Raw genomic sequence first — 13965 nt, 5'->3', positions numbered from 1 at the left:
CTCTCTCTCTCTCTCTCTCTCTCTCTCTCTCTCTCTCTCTCTCTCTCTCTCTCTCTCTCTGTGTACGTCTCTGTGTGTCTCTATATCTGTCTCTGTATGTCTATCTCTCTCTTTCTATGTCTCTCTCCCCCTCTCTGTCTCTCTCGCCATCTCTCTGTGTATGTCTATCTCTCTCTGTCTCCTTTTTTCATTCTCTCTTTTTCACTCTTTTATCTCTCTTTTTCACTCTGTCTTGCTGTGTCTCTCTCTCTCTCTCTCTCTCTCTCTCTCTCTCTCTCTCTCTCTCTCTCTCTCTCTCTCTCTCTCTCTCTCTCTCTAGCATGCGGGCCGAGCTGGTGAAGACCGTGGCCTCCCGGTACGACGAGTACGTCAGTGTCAAGGACCTGAGTGACAAGATCAACCGGGCGCTGACGGCCGCCAAGAAGGACAACGACTTCATCTACCACGACCGCGTGCCAGAGGTCAAGGACCTGGAGCACATTGGCAAGGCAGCGCTGGTCAAGGCCACCGCCATCAGCCCTCCGCTCAGCCACAAGTTCAGTGGTGAGGCATAAATATTAGCCAACGCCAATTCTTAAAGACATGTACATATCAGTATTCTTAATGACATGTATAGGGGTGGGAATCACCAGAGGCCCCGCGATACGATATTATCACGATACTTAAGTCACGATACGATAGTATTGCGATTCAAAATATATTGAGATATGCTGAGTATTACGATATTAATATTGCGATATATCGCGATTTATTACCTTTTTTCAACTGCAAAGTAAAACTTTGTCAACATGTTTTGTCTAATAAAAGAAAGTTTTCAGTCTGTTCATCTCACTTCAATCATTTTTATTGCAGCAAATGGTATTTTCTCAAGCAGACAGATGTCAACACTGTAATCTGTGTTGCATGTACCTGACAAACTGAACTGTTTGTATTACAGTCATAATCCAATTTAACTGAATGCACACATGTGTGTGTGTGGACTACTGTACTATTACAGGTATTGAAATGAACAATGCGACTTCCTTATACAAAAAAAAATATTTATATATATTAGAGGTGGGCATAGATATTTTTTTTTAATCTAGATTAATCTATCTGCAATCCTGGAGTTATCTAGATTAAAATGGCTATTAAAAAAAAAGTCTGCCGAAGGCATTAAAAATGTGTGTTCTACCCAAATAATGACCAGAGGAGGAGATTTATCCTCTCCTCTTCATCTGAGGAGTCACTAGCTGTTCTATCTCCTTGTTCAACAGCATGAACATGTCTCTTCTTTTTGTAATTTCCAGTGTTTCTTTTAAAACCAGATTTATCGTAATTTTCTGTGCCCTTATTTCTACATGCTCGAACCCAGCATCTCCTGCGTTAGTGGCGATCGCCTTACCCACTGCGCCACTTAGCCGCCCTATATCCTGAGGACTTCTTAACCTCACCTGTATAACACTGATTACCGGACCACTACTTTAGTTTGACACATTATTCCGACTACAGCTCAGGTACAGACTGTGCAATCACTTCCGGGTAGCACAACGTCACGCTGGGAACTACGGCAAGTATTTAAGGACAATACATCATACTAATGTATGGCTCCCAGACCCAACTTTGAGAAATAGATTAACGGCAGCAATTGTTATATCACGCGATAAACGCTCCGCATTTCCACTTTCGGCCTTAATATATATATCGATACAGTATCGCCACGCAAAGTATCGCGATACTATACTGTATTGATATTTTCTCCCACCACTAGACATGTACACATATCAGTATTCTTAACACTTTCAGAGCCGGCCGTGTTTTCCTTTTTACCCCATTGAATGCCCAGCACCACTTCAATGTTAACGTTAATATCGCCTACTCTATGTTTTACATTATGGCTATGTGTCTAATCTGCCCGTCGCATTATCAATGACCCATTTCCAGTCAACATTGTCGAAGCGGATTGTTTTTTTATCGGTTCATTTCCGTTTTATATAATTTTGAAAAGCCCTCGTTTTCACGGAAAAAAAGAAGAGATTCCATGATAATCGCCCTGTACTGGAATATTCTAGAACGTTGTCATTTTTCAGCCTATTTATGAATCTTTTTCAAATAAACGCTAGATTATCGATAGTATATGTGTACGTGTGCACGCTGGTGCCGCGCGCTGAAAATCGATTCTCTCAGTTCCTGATCGCTTTTACAGTCAAACAGCCATATCACATTATAGGGGGAAAGCTTATATCTCCGTGAAAACGGGTCTGATTATCCTAATACTGGTAAAATAGATTCCTTACCTGAGATCGGATGGTATCCAAATGGGTTATTCCAATTCCTGATCACCATTCCGAAAATCGATCCTTTTATTGATCCACCGTGTATACTGTAAAACACATAATCCCCGCTGCTCTGAGGGTCCAGAATGAAGCTGATCGACTCCGGTCACATGCGTGAGAAGTAAAATGTGGAGTCCGTTTTTTCTTCTTCTCATGCCTTTTCATTGAGTCCAATCCAAAATGGTGAATTACCATCTGGGAGACGATAGGGGGCGCTTTTTTCACATCTGAGCGCCTGGAGTGGCTGATTTACCAACGGTAGACTCGGTTGATGAAATATGAATTCAGATCGCTAATAAAAAAACAAAACAAGAAAAAACGAATATTCTCGTGATGGGCATTCAACTCGCGGGGGGTAAACCCGAGAAAACTCGGGTTGGGCAATCAAAGTGTTAAAGACATATCAGTATTATATAATGGATCAGCATTTGCACACCTGAACAGTCTTGATGACCCGTACCAGTGTTGGTGTTGGTCAGTGAAGGTGGTACTGTACTGCATGAAGAAGCCCTGAATTCTGATGAATTCCAACTATAGCAGGAGACGAGGGCGTCTCTGCAAGGCAGCCATGTTGCAACACAGAGCGATAGATGTCTGTTCTGCACACTCTCAGCCCCGCGTTGGGCTCAACACATACTCCACGTTTTAGCATTTTGTGTTTGGTCCGTTCTCCACCAGACCTGTTTGAGAAGATGGTGCCCATGGCCGTGCAGCGGTCCATGAGTGTGTTCGGCCAGAGGAAGGTGGAGACCGTTACCAGGCTGGTGGGAACCATGAGAGAGGCCACCAACCTCTGTAACGGGTACGCTGTGTGTGTGTGTGTCTGTCTGTGTGTGTGTCTCTGTGTCTGTGTCTCTGTGTGTCTGCCTCTGTGTGTCTGTCTGTGTGTGTCTGTCTGTCTGTGCCTCTGTGTGTCTGTGTGTCTCTGTGTCTGTGTGTCTCTGTGTCTGTGTGTCTGTACCTCTGTGTGTCTGTGTGTGTCTGTCTGTGTGTGTCTCTGTGCCTGTGTGTCTCTGTGTCTGTGTGTGTCTGTGCCTGTGTGTGTGTCTGTGTCTCTGTGTGTGTCTCTGTGCCTGTGTCTCTGTGTGTGTGTGTCTGTCTTTATGTACAATGCTGTATGTTACTGGTGTATCCTGCTCAGTATTTGAAAAGCTTGGTTGTGTTATTATTCCACTGGATGGTGTTTCAGTGATGAAGGAGTTAGTGTGGTGGACGCCGGAGGAAGTAACTCTCTTGGTCCATAGTTGGTTGTAGGGGTGGACGGTATGGTCTAAAATTTATATCGCGGTATAATTTGAAGCATAGACGGTAACGGTATATATCACGGTATCAGTGTTTCCGTTAGAGTTATTTTTTTTGCCTATATAAATAATGACATCCTCAAGGCATGTAGATTTATAATATTTTAACTTAAAACTAGGCTACTTTTCATTATATCATTATATTCCAAATAAAATAAGTCCCGAGACTCTGTGCTGCTGCTGACTTTAAATCAAATGGGTGTCTGTGGGCAGTCGCCCGACATTAATAAACAGCAGTCTGTTATAATCACATTTTTATGAGCTAACGAATTCCGTTATGTTGGACATTTGTATTAATTATATCAAGCGAAGAACTGAGAAATTTGGCAGAGAGACGGCAACATTATCGTGGGTTTGCGTGATGACTCTCCACCTCCCAATGACTTATTTGCAAAGAGTATCCTTTTCAAAATTTGGTGAGGCGGAGGGGAGAATCGGAGAAAATGAAGATGTGCTTGATGCGGCGACGGTTTTGATCAAGAAGCTAATACAAAGACAGGCCGACACGGAGGCTAAACTGCTCGACCAGGAGGGCAGAGCGAGGAGGGAGAACCTACGAGTATATGGTATCCCAGAGGATAAAGAGGGAAAGGACATGCATGGATTTCTAGACGGCCTGTTTAAGGACGCACTCGGCCTGCCTCGTGACATGGACCTTCATATCGAACGAGCACACACCGGGCATTAGCCCCAAGGCCTACCAGCCCGCAGCTGAAACCACGGTCAATCGTGGTTAAGTTTGGGAGCTACAAAATGAAGGAAGAGATAATACGCCGGACGTGGCAGAAGAAAAACGTCTTATGTGACAATGAACGTTTCTTTGTCGATCATGATTTCCCCACTGAAATACTGAAGAAACGAGGAGAATATGCCGAGGCCAAGAGAGTGATGAAGGAGAGGAATCTCAAGTTCCAGACACCGTATACTGCGAAAATGAGGGTATTTTTACGAAGATGGCACCCGCCTGTACCAGAACGCGGCGGAGGCGACGGCGGATATGGCAAGACGTGGCTTCAAGATCACCATGGTGAACCCTACTGCCGACCCAGATCGAGAGGAGATACTGCGGCTGTCTACCTGGCAGACAGTGGGAAGAAAACGGGGACCGTGAGGCGGCATACAGGTGACTGAGAATGAAGGCCCCGCACAGCAGGGCAATGAATAGCACGGGTACCGGGAGAAACTCCAGGGATTCAGACGGGGACAGTCGGAGGCGGTCAATTAAGATAACGATCAAGAAGCACATGAATACAGATAAGTCGCAGGGGCATCGTCATAGAGTAACAAACATCGCAAAGTGCCAATTTGTATAAAAAAAATATATATATCCTGGATAGATAAAAAAGGGATGACGAAATGAACCACAGTCCAATATGGATATGACATAGAAGTTACAATGTACCAATATGTATCTAGGGGATATACAAATGTTAATTGTTGGAAGAGAAAAAACATCACCATTTTGACAAGTTCAGTTGAATTGATCACACTGTATATAGACTACAGTGTGAGCCATACGTTACATTAGGGTATACAAAATAGTAGGGGCACAGTTTTGGGCAACCTGCCTTGTGCCAAATTCACTCCTCTGTTAGACGAGGGGGACCAAAGTGCACGGGTGAGTATCGATCTCACCTTCGGTACAATTGTTCTATCTGGGGTCATATCGAACGTAGCTTGGGTAAATGTGGGGGGGGGAAATGTATTTATGTTTTTATGTGTTCCTTTTTATTTCATCATATACTATGCTGTTGTATGTATATCATCACAGTCTCAGGTCCTAGATATGGAAATATGGGATATAGCGCCCCAGACATAGAAGCACTACATGCAGGAGTGCACAGGGGAGATACATTACAAGGGATATGGGGCTGATTAAAATAGTATCGTGGAATATAGACGGATGTCATCATCCCATTAAGAGAAGAAAAGTACTGACGTTCTTGAAACAAAAAAAGACTGATATTGCACTAATTCAAGAATCACACCTGAATGAGGAAGAGTCGGCCAAGCTTAAGAGGGATTGGGTGGGACAAATATTCTATAGTACGTTCTCTTCTAGGAAGAGGGGGGTGGCAATATTAGTGAGAAAAAACCTAGACATTAAGGTGCACAACAGTTTCTCACATGATGAGGGGAGATGGGTTATATTGGATGCTGATTTGGAGGGACAGAGAACTACATTAGCTAATATATATGCGCCCAACGTGTCGTCCTCAGACTTTTTTCATGAAGTATGTGAGGTGATTAGGAAGATAGGGAATAGCAACGTAATCATAGGGGGGGACTTCAACCTGGTTGGAAACACCTTGCTGGACGTTCTCTTCTAGGAAGAGGGGGGTGGCAATATTAGTGAGAAAAAACCTAGACATTAAGGTGCACAACAGTTTCTCACATGATGAGGGGAGATGGGTTATATTGGATGCTGATTTGGAGGGACAGAGAACTACATTAGCTAATATATATGCGCCCAACGTGTCGTCCTCAGACTTTTTTCATGAAGTATGTGAGGTGATTAGGAAGATAGGGAATAGCAACGTAATCATAGGGGGGGACTTCAACCTGGTTGGAAACACCTTGCTGGACAAGTCATCTCAACCCAGGACCACTGACAACGCAGGGAGACTTGCGGTCGGTGTACTGGTAGAGGAATTGGGTCTAGTGGATATCTGGAGGGTTCTGAACCCACAGGAAAGAGACTACACGTTTTACTCTCACCCACATGCCTCATACTCTAGAATTGACTATTTCCTGATCTCTAGCGCACTGGTAGAACAAATAGCAGATAGTAGGATAGGGAACATTGTAATATCTGATCATGCTCCGGTTGATTTGGTAATCACATCCATAGAGGAGGGGCAACGGTCTCGGAGATGGCGATTCAATAACCCAATGTTGAATGATGAAGTGTCATGTGCGTACATTAGAACTATATTTAAGGAATTCTGGGAACTAAATGAAGGGTCAATAGATGATAGTGGCATAATGTGGGACACATGTAAAGCATACATGAGAGGACGACTCATACAATACAGTGCAATACTAAAAAGGGCAGAGAAACAAAAAATGACAGCATTGGACGAGGAAATTAAAGCACTCTCGAAACAGCACAGTCAGAGACCAGACCCAGAAACATGTAGAAATTTGAACAAATCCAAATATGAATTGAACAACATATACCAAAAAAAGGCTGAATATGCTTTATTTAGGACCAACCAAAGATATTATGAACAAGGGGAGAGAGCGGGTAAAATACTAGCAAATCGGGTTAAACAAATGCAAAATCAAAGTATTATATCCTCAATTCGTAATAAGAATGACAAAATTATTACGGACAAAAAGGAAATTAATAATGTTTTCAGGTGCTTTTACCAGGATTTATATACCCCACAGGCGGCGGTGGATCAGGTAAAAATGGACGCGTTCTTCAACAAGATTGAATTACCGTCGTTATCGAAACAACAAGTAAAGTCAATGGAGGGGGAGGTCTCGATAGAGGAAATGCATGCGGCAATCAACAGCCTTAAATTAGGTAAAGCACCAGGAGACGATGGGTTTACTCCCGATTTCTACAAACAATTCAGTGATATAATCTCTCCAAGACTATTGAAAGTATATCAAGATTCACTGTTAAAAGGGAGCTTGCCCACTAGCCTGAGATTGGCCACTATTACGTTACTACAGAAAAGGGCAAAGACCCTCAATACTGTGGGAACTATAGGCCTATATCACTGAGCAATTTGGAAGAAAAAGTATTGGCAAAAATACTAGCGAATAGAATAGAAGATGTACTACCAAGTTTGGTACACTCAGACCAAGTGGGTTTTGTGAAGGGGAGAAACTCAGCTGATAATATTCGCAGACTCCTACACATAATGTGGAAGGTTAGGAATGATGTAGAGCCTACAGTGGCCTTCTCATTGGACGCAGAAAAGGCCTTTGATAAGGTGGAATTTGCATTCTTATTTCACACGCTAGAGCGCTTCGGATTTGGACCATCGTTTACTGGATGGGTAAAGCTGTTGTACACAAATCCGATGGCCTCTGTCTTGACTAACGGGATCGTATCCTCGCCCTTTAATCTAGGACGGGGGACGAGGCAAGGCTCTCCGCTTTCTCCCCAAATGTTCGCGCTTTTCCTTGAACCACTTGCTATCGCACTAAGGACTAATCAAGACATCAAAGGGGTAGTAGCGGGACAGGTGGAACATAAACCATTTTTATATGCGGATGATATCTTATTGGTGTCCAGCAATTGGAACTGTTATCGAGTCCTTCTCCGAAATTTCTGGATACACAATCAACTGGAGCAAATCAGAAGCAATGCCTCTCTCTAAGTGCTGTCCCCCTGCTATTAGGAGGGGATGGCAGTACAGGTGGATGCCGTCAGGGTTGATATACCTAGGAATAAAGTTGATCAGAGGTCTGAAAGAGATAGTACAAGCCAATATTGCCCCTATAATCGAACACGTTAGTGCTCTGACCCAGAATTGGGCCAAGATGAATATGTCCCTCCTTGGGAAGATAAACTTAGTAAAAATGATATTGGCTCCCAAATTAAATTATATCCTATATATGCTGCCGCTGACTCTCCCGACTCAGTTACTCAAACAGTATGACAAAGTCATTAATGTATATTTGTGGGGGGGCAAAAGGCCACTATTTGGTCGGGCCAAAATGTATGCAGCAAAGGAAAAAGGCGCCTTATCCCTGCCTAAGCTAGACTGGTATCACTATGCGTTCTCGCGCTCCCAGCTCTCCAAATTGAATCACTCGACTGAGGAGGCACCTGCTTGGGCTGTCTTAAATGCTTCGAAGCTTCGAACGTTCGATTCGATGGCACAAGCTTCGAACATTAAAAAAAAAATCGAAGTTCTAAAAAAATAATAATAATATATTTTTTTTTCAAATTTTTTTTTTCAATTTTTTTTTTTTTTTACTTCGATGTGTGTGTGTGTGTGTGTGTGTGTGTGTGTGTGAACTACCCATCCCAGTTAGGACAGCTGAATCCCGTCCAATTTTTCGCCGTCGACTAAAGACACTTCTTCAACCATTATCTGAAATGATAAAAAAATAAAAATAAAAATCTTAACCGTGACTAACCTTACTGTCATGCACTTGTCCTAATAAACTAACCTACACTGTAACACGCAACACTTTGATGAACATTGTTACTCAGCTGATAGAGTTGTACCCTTCTTGCTGTCTTGTCGTACAGAACTTGTAAGTCGCTTTGGATAAAAGCGTCAGCTAAATGACCAAATTGTAAAAGTGTGTGTGTGTGTGTGTGTGTGTGTGTGTGTGCGTGCGCCTTGTAGAATTCCACACATAAGAAAGAAAGATACTGGGATGAATAAACAAAATAGGAAATAAAATGTAGAAATGCATGCAATACATAAATAAATATGAATCTCCATATATGAAATATAACATTTAGATAAGGTGCTACTGAGATGTTTTTGTGAGTTCTTTGTTTTTTTGTGGAAGTTGCCCTTCTTAAAAATGCATGAACATTCACTGATAATTGGTCTGTAGTGGAGTCTACAAGGTCTACATTGCCGGACCATGTAGAATCCGGACCTTGTAGACTGACATAATTCTGTGCATAGTTTAGTCTACACAGGCCATATTTCAAATAATCAAAATCTTACTTCATTCATCTTAAACATTCTTGATTTGGGGGATTGGTAGTTCCCATGAAATCTGAAGTTGTTCAAACGACAACAGCGATCCACCTTGAATTAAATCACACAGCCGAGTGAAACCTTGTTGGAATGCGTCAGTCACGAAAGGGGCTACTTAATTAATTAATCCAACCCACTTTATTTATAGAGCACATTTAAAAACAACAAAGTTTACGAAAGTGCTGTACAAGTCCCACAACATAAGATAATTTTTTTTTTTTTTTTCTCTCGAAGCTTCGAATTAAAATCGAAGCTCGGCCCCGAAGCTTCGATTGCCAAAAAAAGCTTCGAAGGTCAGCCCTACTTGGGTCAAGATAGAGGAGGAAATGGTGTATCCCTCGTCTCTGGAATCCTTCCTGACACAATCAGACAGACCTATACCTCTTAAGAACCCTCTAATGGCGTTTGCCAGGGAAACTTGGAATCAGTCGCACAGGCTGACTGGTGATAGCCCATATCTGACTACAAGAGCCTCTATATGGTATAATAAAAAACTAAAGATTGGTAAGAAATCAGTCATATGGGACGACTGGATTAAAAGGGGGATACATGTACTAGGTGATATAGCCGGGGAAGATGGGGTTTTACCTTTTGAGGATATTAAAGAGGATTTTGGTATAGATAATAAAAACTTCTATAAATTCCTACAGATTAGACATTGTATATCGTCATCAATGGGAGGGCCAAAGTGTGGCCCGATTACTGCAATTCAAGAAATATTTTATAAAGGATGGCGTAGGAAAGGCGTGCGTCAAGATTCTATGATGTTATAAGAGAATACAATGCACCCAAGTTGGCCGGTCTGATGCTGAGCTGGGAGAACGATGTACGTGAGGATATTACTAAGGAAATGTGGGAGAAGCTGGTGTCCAAATGGGGTAAATTCTCTCGGGAGGCGCAATCACAACTTATTTTTTACAAAGTGTTGAACAGAAGCTATTGGACGCCTAGTAAACTGGCCAGACTGAAATTAAGGGACAGTGACATCTGCTGGAGATGTGAGAAGGAGACAGGCACTTTACTACACATGCTATACGAATGTGAGAAGGTCCGGAAAATGTGGGATCAAATTGTGATATTCTGAATGTAAGGTAAGGTTCTGAATGCGAAGATAAATAACGCCCCAATGGCATGTGTTTTGGGTATAGTACCGAAAGGGATTAAACTGCCTAAATACCGGGAAATGTGGTATAGAATGGCCATGATATCAGGATGTAGAATTGCATTACGACATTGGAAATCACCTGTTGATATTACTTTTAAAGAATGGATGGAACTAATGTTCCGGACAGCATCATATGAAAGGGTGACATATAGAGTCGCAGGAAGAGAGGATATCTTCGCTGAGGTATGGGACAGTTTTCTACACCTGACTGAACGGTCTGGGGACGAATGATTAAGGTGGGGTTTCAGTATTATCAATGATGAAGGTGAAAAATGGGATCTGACCTGATGGTACCTATACTTTATATTGTATTATGTATGTATATGCATTAACGTATATGCATCTTGGTTATATATGCACATATAGTAATGTTTTTTTTTGTAAGTCGTTTTTATAATTTCCATGTCTGTTTTTGGTATGTCTGTATAAGTCTTTTGTATGTTTTATATGTCTATACGAAAAAGAAAAGAAAAACAAATCTTGGAATTTGCATATTATGCTGTTGAAAGATATCTTTGAATATTTGTAAGATTTGTGCAAAAAAAAAAAAAAAAAAAAAAAGATTGTATCATAACAAGCATCTTATCAAACCAAAACATCATTTTGAGGCATCAAAATAGTTTTCAATTATTTTCTTTCTCTCTCTGTATAGCTGCATACTTCAATCAATTCGGTCAACTTTGCCATCAAACTCTCGCCTTGCACTGCTTTGTTTGTAATGTTTTTCTGTGTCCATGTGAGCTTTGAGATCGCCACCACTTTTATTAGACACAGAAACATATGGTCAAGCTTTGCACGCGTTGCACTCCGCTTCCAATTAGTCTCGACCGGGACGATAACTTGGGAATTTTCTCTGGAGTTAATCTGTAATGTACATTTTCGCGTTGGCATTGGAGGAGCCAGCGATGCTGGTTGGATCTGTCCACTTCCTCATCTGTTGTGTGTGTCTGTGTGAGCGCGCAGTAGCGACGCCCACAAAGCACTGAAAGCGAGGCTTCTCTTGGTGACGTCACACGCAACAGGTTACCGTAGTATTCGGTGCAACGTGCCAGTCAATTTAACTACATGCATATTTTACACAAACGCTTCTGTGCGCGACAGATCTCAGATGTGCGCGGGAGCGTCTTGCCATGTGCGTGCGTGCGCGCGCACGCACGGGCGCACCTTGGGGGGAACATTGCCGTCCACCCCTAGTTGGTTGTTACAATTTATTAGGTCAAATAGGAGATTTGGCTTACGTCCTCCAGGGTGTGTTACTGATAGTGATGTCACTGTCCTCCAGGGTGTGTTACTGATAGTGATGTCACTGTCCTCCAGGGTGTGTTACTGATAGTGATGTCACTGTCCTCCAGGGTGTGTTACTGATAGTGATGTCACTGTCCTCCAGGGTGTGTTACTGATAGTGATGTCACTGTCCTCCAGGGTGTGTTACTGATAGTGATGTCACTGTCCTCCAGGGTGTGTTACTGATAGTGATGTCACTGTCCTCCAGGGTGTGTTACTGATAGTGATGTCACTGTCCTCCAGGGTTTGTTACTGATAGTGATGTCACTGTCCTCCAGGGTGTGTTACTGATAGTGATGTCACTGTCCTCCAGGGTGTGTTACTGATGGTGATGTCACTGTCCTCCAGGGTGTGTTACTGATAGTGATGTCACTGTCCTCCAGAGTGTGTTACTGATAGTGATGTCACTGTCCTCCAGGGTGTGTTACTGATAGTGACGTCACTGTCCTCCAGGGTGTGTTACTGATGGTGATGTCACTGTCCTCCAGGGTGTGTTACTGATAATGATGTTACTGTCCTCCAGAGTGTGTTACTGATAGTGATGTCACTGTCCTCCAGGGTGTGTTACTGATGGTGATGTCACTGTCCTCCAGGGTGTGTTACTGATAGTGATGTCACTGTCCTCCAGAGTGTGTTACTGATAGTGATGTCACTGTCCTCCAGGGTGTGTTACTGATGGTGATGTCACTGTCCTCCAGGGTGTGTTACTGATAGTGATGTCACTGTCCTCCAGAGTGTGTTACTAATAGTGATGTCACTGTCCTCCAGAGTGTGTTACTGATAGTGATGTCACTGTCCTCCAGGGTGTGTTACTGATGGTGATGTCACTGTCCTCCAGGGTGTGTTACTGATAATGATGTTACTGTCCTCCAGAGTGTGTTACTGATAGTGATGTCACTGTCCTCCAGAGTGTGTTACTGATAGTGATGTCACTGTCCTCCAGGGTGTGTTACTGATAGTGATGTCACTGTCCTCCAGAGTGTGTTACTGATAGTGATGTCACTGTCCTCCAGGGTGTGATAGTGATGTCACTGTCCTCCAGGGTGTGTTACTGATAGTGATGTCACTGTCCTCCAGGGTGTGTTACTGATAGTGATGTCACTGTCCTCCAGAGTGTGTTACTGATAGTGATGTCACTGTCCTCCAGAGTGTGATAGTGATGTCACTGTCCTCCAGGGTGTGTTACTGATAGTGATGTCACTGTCCTCCAGGGTGTGTTACTGATAGTGATGTCACTGTCCTCCAGAGTGTGTTACTGATAGTGATGTCACTGTCCTCCAGAGTGTGTTACTGATGGTGATGTCACTGTCCTCCAGAGTGTGATAGTGATGTCACTGTCCTCCAGAGTGTGTTACTGATAGTGATGTCACTGTCCTCCAGGGTGTGTTACTGATGGTGATGTCACTGTCCTCCAGAGTGTGTTACTGATAGTGATGTCACTGTCCTCCAGGGTGTGTTACTGATAGTGATGTCACTGTCCTCCAGAGTGTGTTACTGATAGTGATGTCACTGTCCTCCAGAGTGTGTTACTGATAGTGATGTCACTGTCCTCCAGAGTGTGTTACTGATAGTGATGTCACTGTCCTCCAGGGTGTGTTACTGATAGTGATGTCACTGTCCTCCAGGGTGTGTTACTGATAGTGATGTCACTGTCCTCCAGGGTGTGTTACTAATAGTGATGTCACTGTCCTCCAGGGTGTGTTACTGATGGTGACGTCACTGTCCTCCAGGGTGTGTTACTGATAGTGATGTCACTGTCCTCCAGAGTGTTACTGATAGTGACGTCACTGTCCTCCAGGGTGTGTTACTGATAGTGATGTCACTGTCCTTCAGAGTGTGTTACTGATGGTGATGTCACTGTCCTCCAGGGTGTGATAGTGATGTCACTGTCCTCCAGAGTGTGTTACTGATAGTGATGTCACTGTCCTCCAGGGTGTGTTACTGATAGTGATGTCACTGTCCTCCAGGGTGTGTTACTGATAGTGATGTCACTGTCCTCCAGGGTGTGTTACTGATAGTGATGTCACTGTCCTCCAGGGTGTGTTACTGATAGTGATGTCACTGTCCTCCAGGGTGTGTTACTGATAGTGATGTCACTGTCCTCCAGGGTGTGTTACTGATAGTGATGTCACTGTCCTCCAGAGTGTGTTACTGATAGTGATGTCACTGTCCTCCAGGGTGTGTTACTGATGGTGATGTCACTGTCCTCCAGAGTG

General features: G+C 43.2%; 1 protein-coding gene across 1 annotated transcript in view; it reads left to right on the top strand.

Annotated features, from left to right (window-relative positions):
• The window catches only part of pdcd6ip (programmed cell death 6 interacting protein), a 112094-nt gene that overhangs the window by 62789 nt on the left and 35340 nt on the right, over positions 1–13965 (top strand). Inside the window, 3 exon segments of the mRNA XM_084312588.1 lie at positions 320–325; positions 327–543; positions 2994–3117. Coding sequence (XP_084168714.1) covers positions 320–325; positions 327–543; positions 2994–3117 — 347 coding nt within the window.

The sequence above is a fragment of the Notolepis coatsorum genome (assembly GCF_963971535.1).
Source record: "Notolepis coatsorum genome assembly, chromosome: 4".
In the NCBI taxonomy this organism is placed as follows: domain Eukaryota; kingdom Metazoa; phylum Chordata; class Actinopteri; order Aulopiformes; family Paralepididae; genus Notolepis; species Notolepis coatsorum.
The sequence above is the reverse complement of the archived record's forward strand: the minus strand, read 5'-3'. Positions and strand labels throughout refer to the sequence as shown.